At 40.6% G+C, this 13,597-nt stretch overlaps 1 protein-coding gene across 1 annotated transcript in view; it reads left to right on the top strand.

Annotated features, from left to right (window-relative positions):
* The window catches only part of LOC122558882 (isocitrate dehydrogenase [NADP], mitochondrial-like), an 87,138-nt gene that overhangs the window by 40,549 nt on the left and 32,992 nt on the right, over positions 1 to 13,597 (top strand). The window contains exons 4-6 of the mRNA XM_043707791.1: positions 4,966 to 5,126; positions 7,511 to 7,654; positions 8,754 to 8,890. Of these exons, the coding sequence (XP_043563726.1) occupies positions 4,966 to 5,126; positions 7,511 to 7,654; positions 8,754 to 8,890 (442 nt within the window). The remainder of the gene's footprint in view (positions 1 to 4,965; positions 5,127 to 7,510; positions 7,655 to 8,753; positions 8,891 to 13,597) is intronic.

Raw genomic sequence — 13,597 nt, 5'->3', positions numbered from 1 at the left:
TTAGTCAATTGGTAATACAGAACTTGACTTTGGATGTAAATATGCTCGCTGAGCTGGAAGGTTCATTTTCAGATGTTTCGTCACCATACTAGGTAACATCATCAGTGAGCCTCCGGTGAAGCACTGATGTTAGTGACCCGCTTTCTATTTATGAGTTTAGGGTTCCTTGGGTTGGTGATGTCATTTCCTGTGGTTATGCCATTTCCTGTTCCTTTCCTCAGCGTGTGGTAAATGGGGTCCAAGTTGATGTGTTTGTTATTAGAGTTCCAGTTGGAGTGCCATGCTTCTAGGAATTCTCGTGCTTGTCTCTGTTTGTCATGTCCCAGTCAAAGTGGTATCATTCTTCGTCTGTATGTAAGGATACTAGTGAGAGTGGGTCATGTCTTTTTGTAGCTAGTTGATGTTCATATATCCTGGTTTTCTGTCTGTTTGTCCAATATAGTGTTTGTTACAGTTCTTGCAAGGTATTTTGTAAATGACATTAGTTTTGCTTGTTGTCTGTATGGGGCCTTTAAAGTTCATTAGCTGCTGTTTTAGTATGTTGGTGGGTTTGTGGGCTACCAAGATGCCAAGAGGTCTGACTAGTCTGGCAGTCATTTCAGAGACATCTTTGATGTAGCGGAGGCAGTCATTTTAATCCAGCACCACTAATCCAGAATCTGGTTTCTCGCATCTGCAGTCATTGTTTTTACCTCATTTTAAACCAAAGAGACTACTTTGAGAAAGTGAACACACTGCTTGCAGATACTGATACTTACCAACAGGTGGCAATAGACCCGACCCCACAACTAGATAACTGAATCAAAAAAACTTTAGAAATCTGGACAATTAAATAAGACAGACGTCCAAAGGTGAAATGAGATGGATCCATCACACCAACGCTTCTATGAATTTCTTAAAATTCACAAACCAGGAGCCCCCCTCAGACCCATAGTCTCACTACCTAGAACACCAACATACAGATTAGCCAAAGAGGTTCACTAAAGACTGAAACACTTGGTAGAAGACTCACACCACTGTATCCACTCCACCCAAGAATTCCTGAACACCATCATAGATACCAAGATAGAAGAGGATGAAATAATTGTCTCCTTTGATGTAACAGCTCTGATCACATCCATCAACATCAACCTGGCCAAGGAAACACTGACTACACTGTTAGAAGAACCAATGACACATACATCAAACACCACCAACTTCATCAGCAAGGACAATAACATCAAGCTAGTGGACCTATGCCGTACCATCCACTTCACTTTCAATAACAAAACCTACTGACAAGACAATGGAACACCCATGGATCTCTGATATCAGGATTCTTAGCAGAGGCAGCAATGCAGAGAGACTCGAACAAATAGCTCTGCCAACCATCCAACTCAAACTTGGGTCCGCTACATGGATGACACCTTTGTCATCACTAAATGGAACAAATTAGAGGAAACCTTCAAAACCATCAATCCTTTATTGGCATAAAATTCACTAACAAGGAGGACAACAACAACAAGCTGCCATTCCTAGATGTCATAGTAGTGCAAACAGCCAATGGAGAGCTTCAAACCAGCGTCTCCAGGAAAACAACACATATGGACCAAATACTGAATTACAGAAGTAATCATCCCAACACCCACAAACGACGCTGCATTAGAACATTATTTCAATGAGTCACCACACACTGTAGCACAGAGGAACTATGAAGAGCAGAGTAACATCACCGACACATTGTATTCAAAAAGAACGGGTATCCAATGAACACGGTCCGCAGACTTCTCAGCAACAAACCCAAACAAGCAGACAAAACATGTCCAGAAACCCTAGCCACTCTCCCCTATATCAAAGACATTCAGAAATGACTGCCAGACAACCCAGACCTCTTGGCATCATGGTAGTCCACAAACCCACCAACACACTAAAACAGTAGCTAATGAACTTGAAAGAACCTATACAGACAACAAGCAAAACGAATGTCATTTACAAATTACCTTACAAGAACTATAACAACTCTACATTGGACAAACAGGCAGAAAACTAGCCACCAGCATACATGAACATCAACAAAATGCCACTCTCACTAGTATCCTTACATACAGATGAAGGAGGACACCACTTTGACTGCAACAGGACAAACAGAGGCAAGCATGGCATTCCAAATGGAACTCTATCAACTAACACATTGATTTGCACCCCATTTACCACATGTTGAGAAGAGGAACAGGAAATTACATCACCACAAAAATGACATCACCAACCCAGGAAATCTAAATCCCTAAATAGAAGCCAGGTCACTAACATCAGCGCTTCATCAGAGGCTCACTGATGAGGTTACCTAGTATGGTGATGAAATGTCTGAAAGTGACCTTCTAGCTCAACAAACAAATTTACATCCAGAACCTCAACCTGAGCTACAAACCTTCTCATAACCCACTAATAGAACTTGACTGTTTACAGTCATAGAGTCACATAGCATTGCTGCATTCTGTAAAAAGAATATGTTTTTGAAGCTTTTCATTTTGCATCCAAGATAATTTACAAAAATACTAATTCAAGGGGAAAACATTTTTTTTTCTTTTTTTTTCTTTTTCAAATCTTTATTCAATTTCCACCACCAGGAAGATAGGAAAACACCCGAGTGGCCAGTGACAGTGACAAGCAGTGCCCTTCACAAAAGGGCAGTGCTGTGTGATCAAAACAGTGAAGGGGAGGACAGGGATTAAATCAAAATAGAGTTGGAGGGGGAAATAATGCACTCCACTCCCTGCGGCGCCCACCTCTCCCTGAACAACTCCAGGGTGTTGGTGGACACCGCGTGCTCCTTCTCCAAGGACACCCGGGCCCTAACGTAACCGCGGAAGAGGGGCAGACGGTCGGCACTAACGACCCCCTCTACAGCCCACTGCCTGGACCTGTTTCTGATCAGTTGGGCCAGGCCCAGTAGCAGACCCACGAGGAGGTCTTCAGACCTGCCCTCCCTCCTCCGTACCGGGTGCCTGAAGATCAGGAGCGTGGGGACTGAAGTGCAACCAAAAGCAGAGGAGGAGGTTGTTAAGAAAGTCAAAAAGGGAGTGCAAACACCCACACCCAATATACACATGACCTGGCTTCTATTTAGGGATTTAGATTTCCTGGGTTGGTGATGTCATTTTTGTGGTGATGTAATTTCCTGTTCCTCTTCTCAACATGTGGTAAATGGGGTGCAAATCAATGTGTTAGTTGATAGAGTTCCATTTGGAATGCCATGCTTGCCTCTGTTTGTCCTGTTGCAGTCAAAGTGGTGTCCTCCTTCATTTATATTACATGAGAGGAGACTGCTGATTGGTTGGCAGTTAAGAGTCTGATTGGCAGAGACTTTGCCTTGGTGAATGCAGCAATTAATGAAAAGTAATCAACTGTTCTTTCTGTCTGCAAAAAAAAAGGTCCCTATGTATTAATATTTCCAGCTTTTGGTATATGCAGATGTATCACATTGTAAGACCAACTGACAATCCTGAACAATATTCTGGATTATCCAGAAAATGTTGTCCACATTAAAGTTGCCTGTTTTGTAAGCATGGGCCAGTTTAGTATGCTCCGTAACTTGGTTGTGGCGAACAGCTGAATCCCCTTGTCGCATGCTCAAATAGACCCATTTATGCATACTCTCTGTTCTCTTCCAGCCATCCAATCTTCTATGCGTGCAAATACGTTAGCCGTTACACCATGTGCAACAACCTTTCCATGAAAGCTTGTCTTCTGGAAATCCAAATTCAGTGGGCATCTATTGTATGTTACTCACAGGAAACAGAAATAGCAAATAGGAGCAGGCATAGACTATACAGCTGTTTGATCTGCTCCACTATTTAATCTGATCATGGCTGATCATCCAATTCAATACCTTGTTCCTGCTTTCTCCCCATGCTCTTGGATTTCTTTAACCCAAAGAACTATATCTAACTGTTTGTTCAAAACATTCAATGTTTGACCTCAACTACTTTCTGTGGCAGAGATTTCCACAGGTTCACTGCCATCAGGGTGCAGACATTTCTCTTCACCTCAGTCTTAAATGGTCTATCCCAGATTCTTAGACTGTGATCCCCAAGTTCTGGTTCCCCTATCATAGGGAACATCCTTTCTGTGTTTAGTCTGCCTGGTCCTGTTAGACCTTCATAGGTTTTTCTGAGATCCCCCCTTCATTCTTCTAAACTCAAGTAGATATGGCCCTAACTGATCCAATTTCTCTTCATATAACCAGTCCTGGCAAATTGGAATCAGACTACTCCTTCAAAGAATTCCAATTAATTCCAACTCCGTTAAACATAATTCCCCTTTCACAGAACCATGCTAACTCTTCCCTTGAGTTACTTCAAGTTTTTTTCCAAAGTGTTGAGTTATAACCTCCTTGACTATCAATTCTAACACCTTCCCTGTGACAGATGTCAAGCTAAGTGGCCTATAGGTTCCTGTCTCCTGCTTCCTTCCCTTCTTTAGTACAGGGGTTATATTTGCTACTTTCCAGACCAATAGAACTTTTCCAAGGTCTAATGAATTTTGGAAATATAGCTCCCAATGTTTTGAACTATTTGTTAGCCACCTCTTTGAAGGCCCTAAGGTGAGGATCCCCGAAGATTTGACCCGCAGCTCTATTAGTTTGCTCAGGAACACTTTGCGAGTGATTGTAATTACACCAAGTACTTCTGATCCTTTACCCTTCGATATTATAGTTATTACTGGTATATATTTGTTGTTTATAGTGAAGACCGAAGCAAAATGTTTATTCATCCCATCCACAATTTCTTTAATATCTACTACTAACACCCTTTCTCACTCTCTCGAGGGCCAACACTTATTTACTCTTTTCCTTTTAAGATATCTCTAGTTGCCCTTGCTTCTGTTTTACATCTCTAGCTTCCTCTCTAGCAGAATTAAACAGAATATTCAGTCTAGTTTCTTGGGATGGAAATACTGACAAAAGCCCAATTGATACTTTTTCAGAATTTGGACTGAAAAAGATGTGGAAAAGCCCAAATGGAACTATCCGAAATATCTTAGGTGGCACAGTTTTTCGAGATCCAATTATTTGCAAAAACATCCCACGACTTGTCCCCGGCTGGGTGAAGCCAATCACAATAGGCCGGCATGCATATGGAGATCAGGTAAGGCTGTTGTTACACAAGATTTATAGCCGCATTACAAAGAACTTGCTTTATTGTTGAAGAAAACTTTCAATGTTCACTTTGTAAGAATAATTCAATGCATTCAGTTTATAAACAATGAACAAGAGTAAGACCATTCGCACTCTGAGCTGCTCCACTATTGAATATGATCATGGCCCTGATCTGATTTTAATCTCATTATCTGCATTCCTGCATTATCCCAATAATCTTTCATTCCCCTGGTAGATCAAAATCTATCTACCCTTGCAGTAAACATATTGAAATTTTCTGCTTCACTGCCTTTTCAGGCAAGAAATTTGAATGACTCTCAACCCTCTGAGACAGTTTGCATTTCCTTGGTTTACACCGCACAGTAGTTCCATAAGCAAGGGAGTAAAATTATATCAGTGCAGTACTGACAGTGTTGTATTGTCTGCATTGTTTTCTTTTAGGTAAGATATTAGACAAAAGTCCTGGCTGCCTTCTCGGGTAGTGCAGAGAAATCCACCAGTGTCCAGGTCAATAAGGATCCCTCAACTAACTATTAATTCATCCCATTTGTGGGACCTCACCGTTTACAATGCAAATCTGGAAATGGAAAGCTGTTGAAACTAAAAGAAAGCTTGAGGCTGTTGGATAGCCTAAAATCCGAACTGTTTCCCTCATGACCTTTAGGGAAAGAAAAATACCAAAATGAAACATTCAGCGACTTGAAATCTGAAATTTAAACAAAATGCTGGAAATATCTATCAGGAACATCAGTGGAGAGACAAACAATTCACATTTCTGGTCACTCATCTTTGTGGTGAGGGCATGAGGGCCTAACCATGATCCCAGCTGGACTGTGTCCTTCTAGCTTGCTATCTGCCTGACTCCATTAGGCCTCTCTGATGCAATTTAGGCAACGAAGCCTCCTAACAGAGACAGGATGGCAGAGTTCGGAACTTTCTGAACTCCAGATACCTGTCTTCTTCAGGAAAGTCTAATGCAGCTCAATGAAGGCAGTAATGGTGGATAGGGAGGTGCACGATGAAACATAAGCAGCAAACGTTCAGTGATTTAGGATGGAAGGCTGCTTTTGGGGCATTGAAGGAATTGTGTGCGAAGGTAAAAAAGCTGTGAATGGTTTGAGGAGCAGGTGGTTTCAGCTCAGAGGTACAGGTGAGCAGATAAGACGCTGATATTAGGTATGGAGGGACTGTCTTTTGAAGCGAGGCTGAGTAGATTGGGCCTGTGCCCATGAAATTTAGAGCAGTTATTCTCAATGGGGGCCCCCTTAGGGACTCTGGCATATTTGAAGGGGGCCACAGAGTGAAAACTGTGAAATTATTTTCTGTCTATCTGTTTGTGTTGTATCCCTGTTTGAAAAGGGTCCCTAGTACCGTTGAAGAGCACCTAACGGGGCCGTGGCCACAAAACGGTTGAGAATCACTGATTTAGAGGAATGAGAAGTGACCTTATTGAAACATACAAGATTCTTAGAGGACTCGACAAAGTAGATGCGGAAAGGTTATTTCCCCATGTAGAGGGGTCTAGGACCACAGGGCATTATTTCAGAGTAAGGGGTTGTTTAAGACAGAGATGAAGAGGAATTTCTTCTGTCAGAAGATATAGAACCTATAGAGCTCTTTATCAAGGAGAACTGTTGAGGTTGGGTCATTAAGTATATTCAAGGCTGAGATGGACAGAGTTTTAATCAAGGAATCAGGGTTATGGGAAAAAGGCAGGAAAATGGAGTTGAGGATTATCAGATCATCCGTGATCTCACTGAATGGCAAGGCAGACTCGACGGGCTGAATGGCCTACTTCTGCTCCTATGTATTAGGGTCTAAAGGTATGGCAATAGCAGCCTTTGTGATGAAAAGCATATGTAATTAGAGGTGTTTATCCAAAACTTTGGCTTCTGAAAGGAGGTGAGCAGAAGCTGAAAACTGACTTCCACTTTTCACTTTAAACAGAAATTAAAATGATGTTTGATAACAAGATAATATTGAAATTTCTATTATTGTTTAATTTAACACCTTGTGTGCTCAATGATTTTGATAAAGGGATCTTTTTGTCTATAAGCATTTTACAGCAAAAATGAATCTGCTTCCTCATTTTAAAGAAACATTTTACATAAGATGGTATATTTCCAAACTACAATGGGATTTTCTCTTCAGTAACATAAGAAATTGCAGACAATTGTAGAGGACGTCACCACTGAGAGACAACAAATAAATAACTGATGAAATTAAGGATTTGTAAGTGCTGTTATAAAGTAGAAAAACTAAACTTAATCTGGTTTAGAGACAACAGGCAGAGCAGACCTGGCACTCAAATGTAGGACATGAATTTTATTTAAAATGTGAATGTCTAAGTTTTACCAACTACTTGTATTCTAGTATCGAGCCATAGATTTTGTCATGGACCAGCCGGGTAACTTTAAACTTGTCTTCGTGCCCAGTGATGGGAGCAAATCCCTGGAATGGAATGTGTTTGATTTCCCTGGTGGAGGGGTAGGAATGGGAATGTTCAATACAGATGAGGTAAGTTGCTCATAGTTTTCTGAATTTAGCTCTGCTTCCGTTTATCTATCTTTCCTGGACACCGACAGTAACTTTTTGTTGGGTATTTATTAATGTTACTAAACATTTGAAACTTTACATTGTAATTTATTTCCACACATTCAAAATATTTTCCGTTAACTTGTCTGTTCTAGCATCTTTTTTCTTGTAATCCACAAAATGCGGATATTCTCTCATTCTTCACAATGTTACAAATAGGAATGGCATATTTTACACCGGTTTTCAATGTTAAATATTGAAGGAGCTATTTTAAAATGTCACCTTGCTTTCAGGTCTGTTGTTAACACAATAATCAACAATCGATGGATGAACAGCTGTTGAAATGTGTATAGTTTTAATATGACAGGCATGCAGTTTGCAGCTAGTTGGATTAATGGGTTATCTTATATATGACACGGATTTGGGTTTGTTTCCAGGGCAGTCAGTGGAAATTGTTTTTTTCTCCCATAATGATCAAAACAGCTTCCATGTGGAATGGAATCTGGAGAGTCTTTTGACACTGTAGTGTTTAAGTATTCTATTGTGGACAGGTGGGTGCTACACCATGTGGGAAACCCATCAATTAAAGCCTGGCAGGCTCACTTGTGCTTTGGTGAGGGATGGTCCCTCCTAATTTGGCTGACCAGCCCATCAATGGGAATACTTCACAGACAAAAAGACACAAAGCTCTCCTTTAAATCAAACCCACCCCGATCCCCGCCAAAGCCTTCTAGATAGGAGGGGTTATCCACATCACCTGACATCACTCCAGCCCCAGTGTTGAACTTGCCAATACTGGAGAGCTTCCAGTCTCTGATTGACTGGAAGTCCCTGAACGCATTAAGGATCCAGATGCCCAGCAGCTAGGTGATCCATTGGCACTAATTCAGGTTGTGATGAGGATCCAGAATGATCACTGGTTCTCCAGCCCAGCACTGTGATCATTCAATTCAACCCCAAGTATCAGTTTAGAAACCATGGGAATTCATCATTGAGCCAGTAGCTTTTGTACCTTTTTCAGAAAAGTTTAGCAATCCAATCCTGTTGTTGGTCTTTGACTTGTTCTTTTTTTAATACATAGTCTATTACAGGATTTGCACACAGCTGCTTCCAGTATGCCCTAAGTAAGAAATGGCCCCTTTATATGAGCACCAAAAACACTATTATGAAGGCTTATGATGGACGGTTTAAGGACATATTCCAGGATATTTTTGAGCTGTAAGTTTGTTTCTTTTATTTAAAGTAATAAATCTTGAACTACAGTCTAGCTCATTAAATGCAAGTTATCATATTCAGTTTAGATTAACTTTGAAAAAGGACAAGGAATTCAGGGTAAAAGTAATTAATTGAGGTAGGGCTAATTTCATTGGTGAGGGGAAAGGATCTGGGCCGGAAAAAGTAGAATCAAGATTAGCAAACAACACCGTTACTAGACAATGAACAGCTTCTAAAATGGAGGTAGTTCAGGTACAATTGAAGTTCCTTCCCATGAGGGGTAAAAGTATGATGTGAGCTCCTCAGAGGATAAAGTAGAAAAAGGCTATTCATGACCAATGTGACTTTGACAATGCAAGTGATAACCTGGTTTCAGTACAAAAAAAAGGTGAAAAGAGAAGCAGAGGGAGAGTATGAGAAGAGACTGGCAGTTAAGATAAAAGGGAAGGTTAAGAGAATCCAAAAGTCTTCTGTCAACTTGTAAGATGGCAGTATGAAAAGAGAGTGAAGCTTATTAGTTACCAAATAAGGGATTTGTGCATAGACACAGAGGGTATGCCTGAGGCCCTAAATGACTACTTTGCACCTGCCATTTCAAAAAAGATCTTGCCAAAGAAAGAGGAGCTAGTTGAGACATTGAATGGAGTAAAAATTGATCCAGAGGATGTTTTGAAAAGGCTGAGCAGATTAAGATTAAATCATCAGGGCTAGATGAGATACTGAGGGAAGTAAGGATGAAAATTGTGGAAGCACTTTCAATAAACTCCCAGTCTTCCTCCAATAAAGGATTGGTGTCAGAGAACTTTCAAGCAACAATAAGGATATGTTGATAAACTAATTGGTTTGACCTCAGTTATAGTAAAGGATTTAGAAATATGGAGGAAACCTCAATTATCCGGCATTCGATTATCCGAATTTAAGATTATCCAGACAAGATCGCAATGTCTCGATGCTTGGCCAATTTATGTTATCCGGCATTCGATTATGTGAACATTTGATTATCCGAACAAAATACTCCCCGCCTGTGTCGTTCTGATAATCGAAGTTCCTCTGTAATGATTTGGGACAAAACTAGCAATCAATTGAACAAATATGAATCAATTAAGGAAATCCAGCATTGATATGTTAAAAGCAATGTTTAACTAATATGATTGACTATTTTGTTGAGGTAGCAGGGATGGTTAATAGGGATAATACAGCTGACATTTTGTACGTGAATGCCCAAGGACATCATGATAAAGTATCATGTAAAAGGTTTGTCAGCAAAGTTGAGGCCCACAAAATAGCAGTGTGAGTAATAACCTGAAATATCTCCCTTTATAGAAGGACAGGAGACAGAGACGAGCAAGTCAGCATGGACGGAAATACAGAGTGGGAGAGAATCACTGCATTTTTTCTTGATGTTTATTTATAAGTATGAAAGGGACAATTTCAAAATGTATGGATGATACCAAGAGCTTGGAAGGGTACCTCGAGAGGGCAAATAGGGTGATGGTATTGGCGACATATGACAGATGGAGTTTAATGCACAGAAATATGAAATGATGCATGTTAGCAGGAAGAACAAGTAGAATAAATGCAAATGCAGGATGATATTCTAAAAGAAGAGCAAGCTGGGTATATATCTACACAAATTGCTGAAGGTGGCACAGCAGAATGAGGAAGTAGTTCACAAGACATGCAAGATAATGGGCTTTATAAATTGGTGCAAGTGCAGGGAGGCACGGCTGATACAGCAACTCTTTATAAAACTCTGGTTTGGCCTCATCTGGACGTCATACTTTAGGAAGGATATGAAAACATTCAAGTAGGTGCGGAAAAGATGGATAAGAATGGTTCCAAGGAGGACTTCAGTGATATGAATAGATTGGAGAAGGTGAGGCCATCATCCTTAGTGGAGGAAGGTTGAAAGAAGATTTGAATTGGGCAATCAAAGTCACAAGGGATCTGGACAGAGGAGACAGATATAAATTACTCATTGGTGGAAAGGTTAAAAACCAGAGGTCTCAATATAAAGTGAATGATTAAAGAACCAAATCAAACATGATATTATATAGAAGGAGCTTGGGATGGGAATATACTTCCTGAGAGGCAGATTCAGTCATATCTTTCAAAAGGGAATTGGATAATTATCAGAAAAGAAAGGAGGAATTGGGACGAGGTGAATTGTCCTTACGAAGAACAAGCTGGAAAGCAGCAACTGAATGGCTGCCTTCTCTATTATAATTATTCTGTGTTTCTATGATAGAAGGCAGATTGAATCTGACTTCCCCAATGGACATTACTGAACCAGCAGAATTTTGAGGAAAATCTAGCAGCTGAATGGTGACTTTTATTGATTAACAGATTTTTATTTTGAGTTTTTGTTTTATTTAAAACTGAAGCTGAATTTGCAGAATATTCAGGGATTTTTAGTCATTATGGAATGTGAGCAGTGCTGCCAAAGCCAGAATTGTTAATTGTCCAGGCAAAGGTTATGGTGTCTCACCTTTTCAAGTCTATCGGCAGTGACTGGTTGTGCTGTTACGAAGTAAGGTCCCCTAGGTTTTTAATCCATCATCAGTGAAGGAACAGCAATTCTATTTTCAAGTCAGGATGTTGAGCCCCAGTTAGAGGATGCTCTGAGAGTGGCAAGGGTACAGACTGTACTCAGATTCGGGAAGTTTAGTGTCCACCACCAGGAGTGGTTCGGCTGCAGTACTACTGATCGAGCTGGTCTAGTTCTAAAGGGCAAACTGCTAGACTGGGTCTGTGGCAGGTGGTGAGTGAATCAACAAGAGATTAAAAACATCCTCATCCTCAGCAATTTGCCTGCTGCAGATGCATCTATCCATGACACTACTGATAAGAGTGACCACTGCACAGTTAGATAAGGCTCGTAAGAGCACGGAACAATGGAAGAGTAAAGATATTGATGGTCTGGTCAACAATTAGAAGGAGTTATATATTTAGGTATAGACAATTGGGATGAAGGACCATTCTTATGAGGGAAATCAGGGAAGCAAAAAGGAGATAGCCATGGCAGAGAAAGTTAAGAAGAATCCAGATAGATTCTACAAGTGCATCAGGAGCAAAAAAGCAACTATCGAGAGAATAGGGCCCCTTAAAGATCAACAAATTCTTCAAGTGTGGAACCACAGGAGACAGGAGTGATGCTAATCAAATATTTTGTGCCAGTTTTTACTGTGGAGAAAAAAATGGAGGCTGCAACTCAAGGAAATAAATATTAATGTCCACAATTCTGAAGAGGTCTTAAAAACATAAAGGTGGATAAATCTTTAGGACCTGATCAAATGTATCCCAGGATTCTGGGAAGTTAGGGAAGAGATTGCGAGGGCCCCTAGCAGAGATGTTTGTATCATCTACAGCACGGGTGAGGTGCCAGAGGACTGGAGGTTGGCTAATACAATGCCTTTTATTTAAAAAAGGCTGTAAGGAGAAGCCTGGGATCAAGAGGCCCGTGAGTTTGATATCAGTGGTAGGTAAGTTGTTGGAGGGGATGCGAAGAGATGGGGTTTACGTGTACTTGGAGAGGCAAGGACAGTTTGAGGATAGTCAGCATGACTTTGTGCATGGGTAACCATGTCTCAGGAACTTCACGTTTTGAGGATGTAACCAAAAAGATTGAGGGCAGACGGGTTACATGGGCTTTAGTAAAGCCTTTCCAAGGGTCCGCCTGCTGGACTGATTAGTGAGGTTAGATTACATGGGATTCAGAGAGAGCTTACCAATTGGATACAAGATATACTTCAGAGGGTGGTGGTAGAAGATTGTTTTTTGCATTGGAGATCTGTGAACAGCAGTGTTCTGTGGGGATTAGTGCTGGGTCCACTTTTGTTGGTAATTTATGTAAATAATTTGGATGAGCATTTAAGAGCCATGATTAGTAAGTTTGCGGATGACACTAAAGTTGGTGGTATAGTGGACAGTGAAGGTTATCTAAGATTACAAAGGGATCTTGATCAATTGGGACAGTGGGTTGAGGAGTGGCAAATAGAGTTTAATTTGGATAAGTGTGAGGTATTGCATTTTGGTAAAACAAACAAGGGCAGGACTTTTACAATTAATGGTAGGGCCATGTGTCATGTTGTCAAACAGAGAGACCAACATGTTCAGGTACATAATTCTTTAAAAGTTGCATCACAGGTAGATCGGGTGGTTAAAAGGATATTTAGCTTCATTTCTTCAGACCATTGAGTATAGGAGTTGGGATGGTTGTACAGGAAGTTGGTGAGACCTCTTCTGGAGTACTGTGTACAGTTCTGGTCACCTTGCTATAGGAAGGATTTTATTAAATTGGAAAGGGTTCAGAAAAGAGTTACCAGGATGTTGCTGAGAATGTAGGAGTTGAGTTATAATGATAGGCTGGGACCTCTAGGAGGTGGAGGGGTGACCTTATAAAATCATGAGGAGCATTGATAAGATGAAAAGCAAAGATCTTTCCATAAAGTGGGGGAGTTCAAAACTAGGGGACATATTTTTTAAGGTGAGAAGAGAAAGATTTAAAAGGAGCAATTTTTTCATACAGAGAGTAGCTTGTATGTGGAATGAACTGCCAGAGGGAGTGGTAGATGCTGGTACAGTTACAACATTTAAAAGACATGTAGATAGATGCATGAATAGGAAACATTTAGAGGGATGTGGGCCAAACGTAAGCAAGTGGGACTAGACTACTTTGGGAAACTTGGTGGGCATGGATGAGTTGGATCA

The sequence above is a fragment of the Chiloscyllium plagiosum genome, chromosome 2 (assembly GCF_004010195.1).
Source record: "Chiloscyllium plagiosum isolate BGI_BamShark_2017 chromosome 2, ASM401019v2, whole genome shotgun sequence".
Lineage (NCBI taxonomy): Eukaryota > Metazoa > Chordata > Chondrichthyes > Orectolobiformes > Hemiscylliidae > Chiloscyllium > Chiloscyllium plagiosum.
The sequence above is the reverse complement of the archived record's forward strand: the minus strand, read 5'-3'. Positions and strand labels throughout refer to the sequence as shown.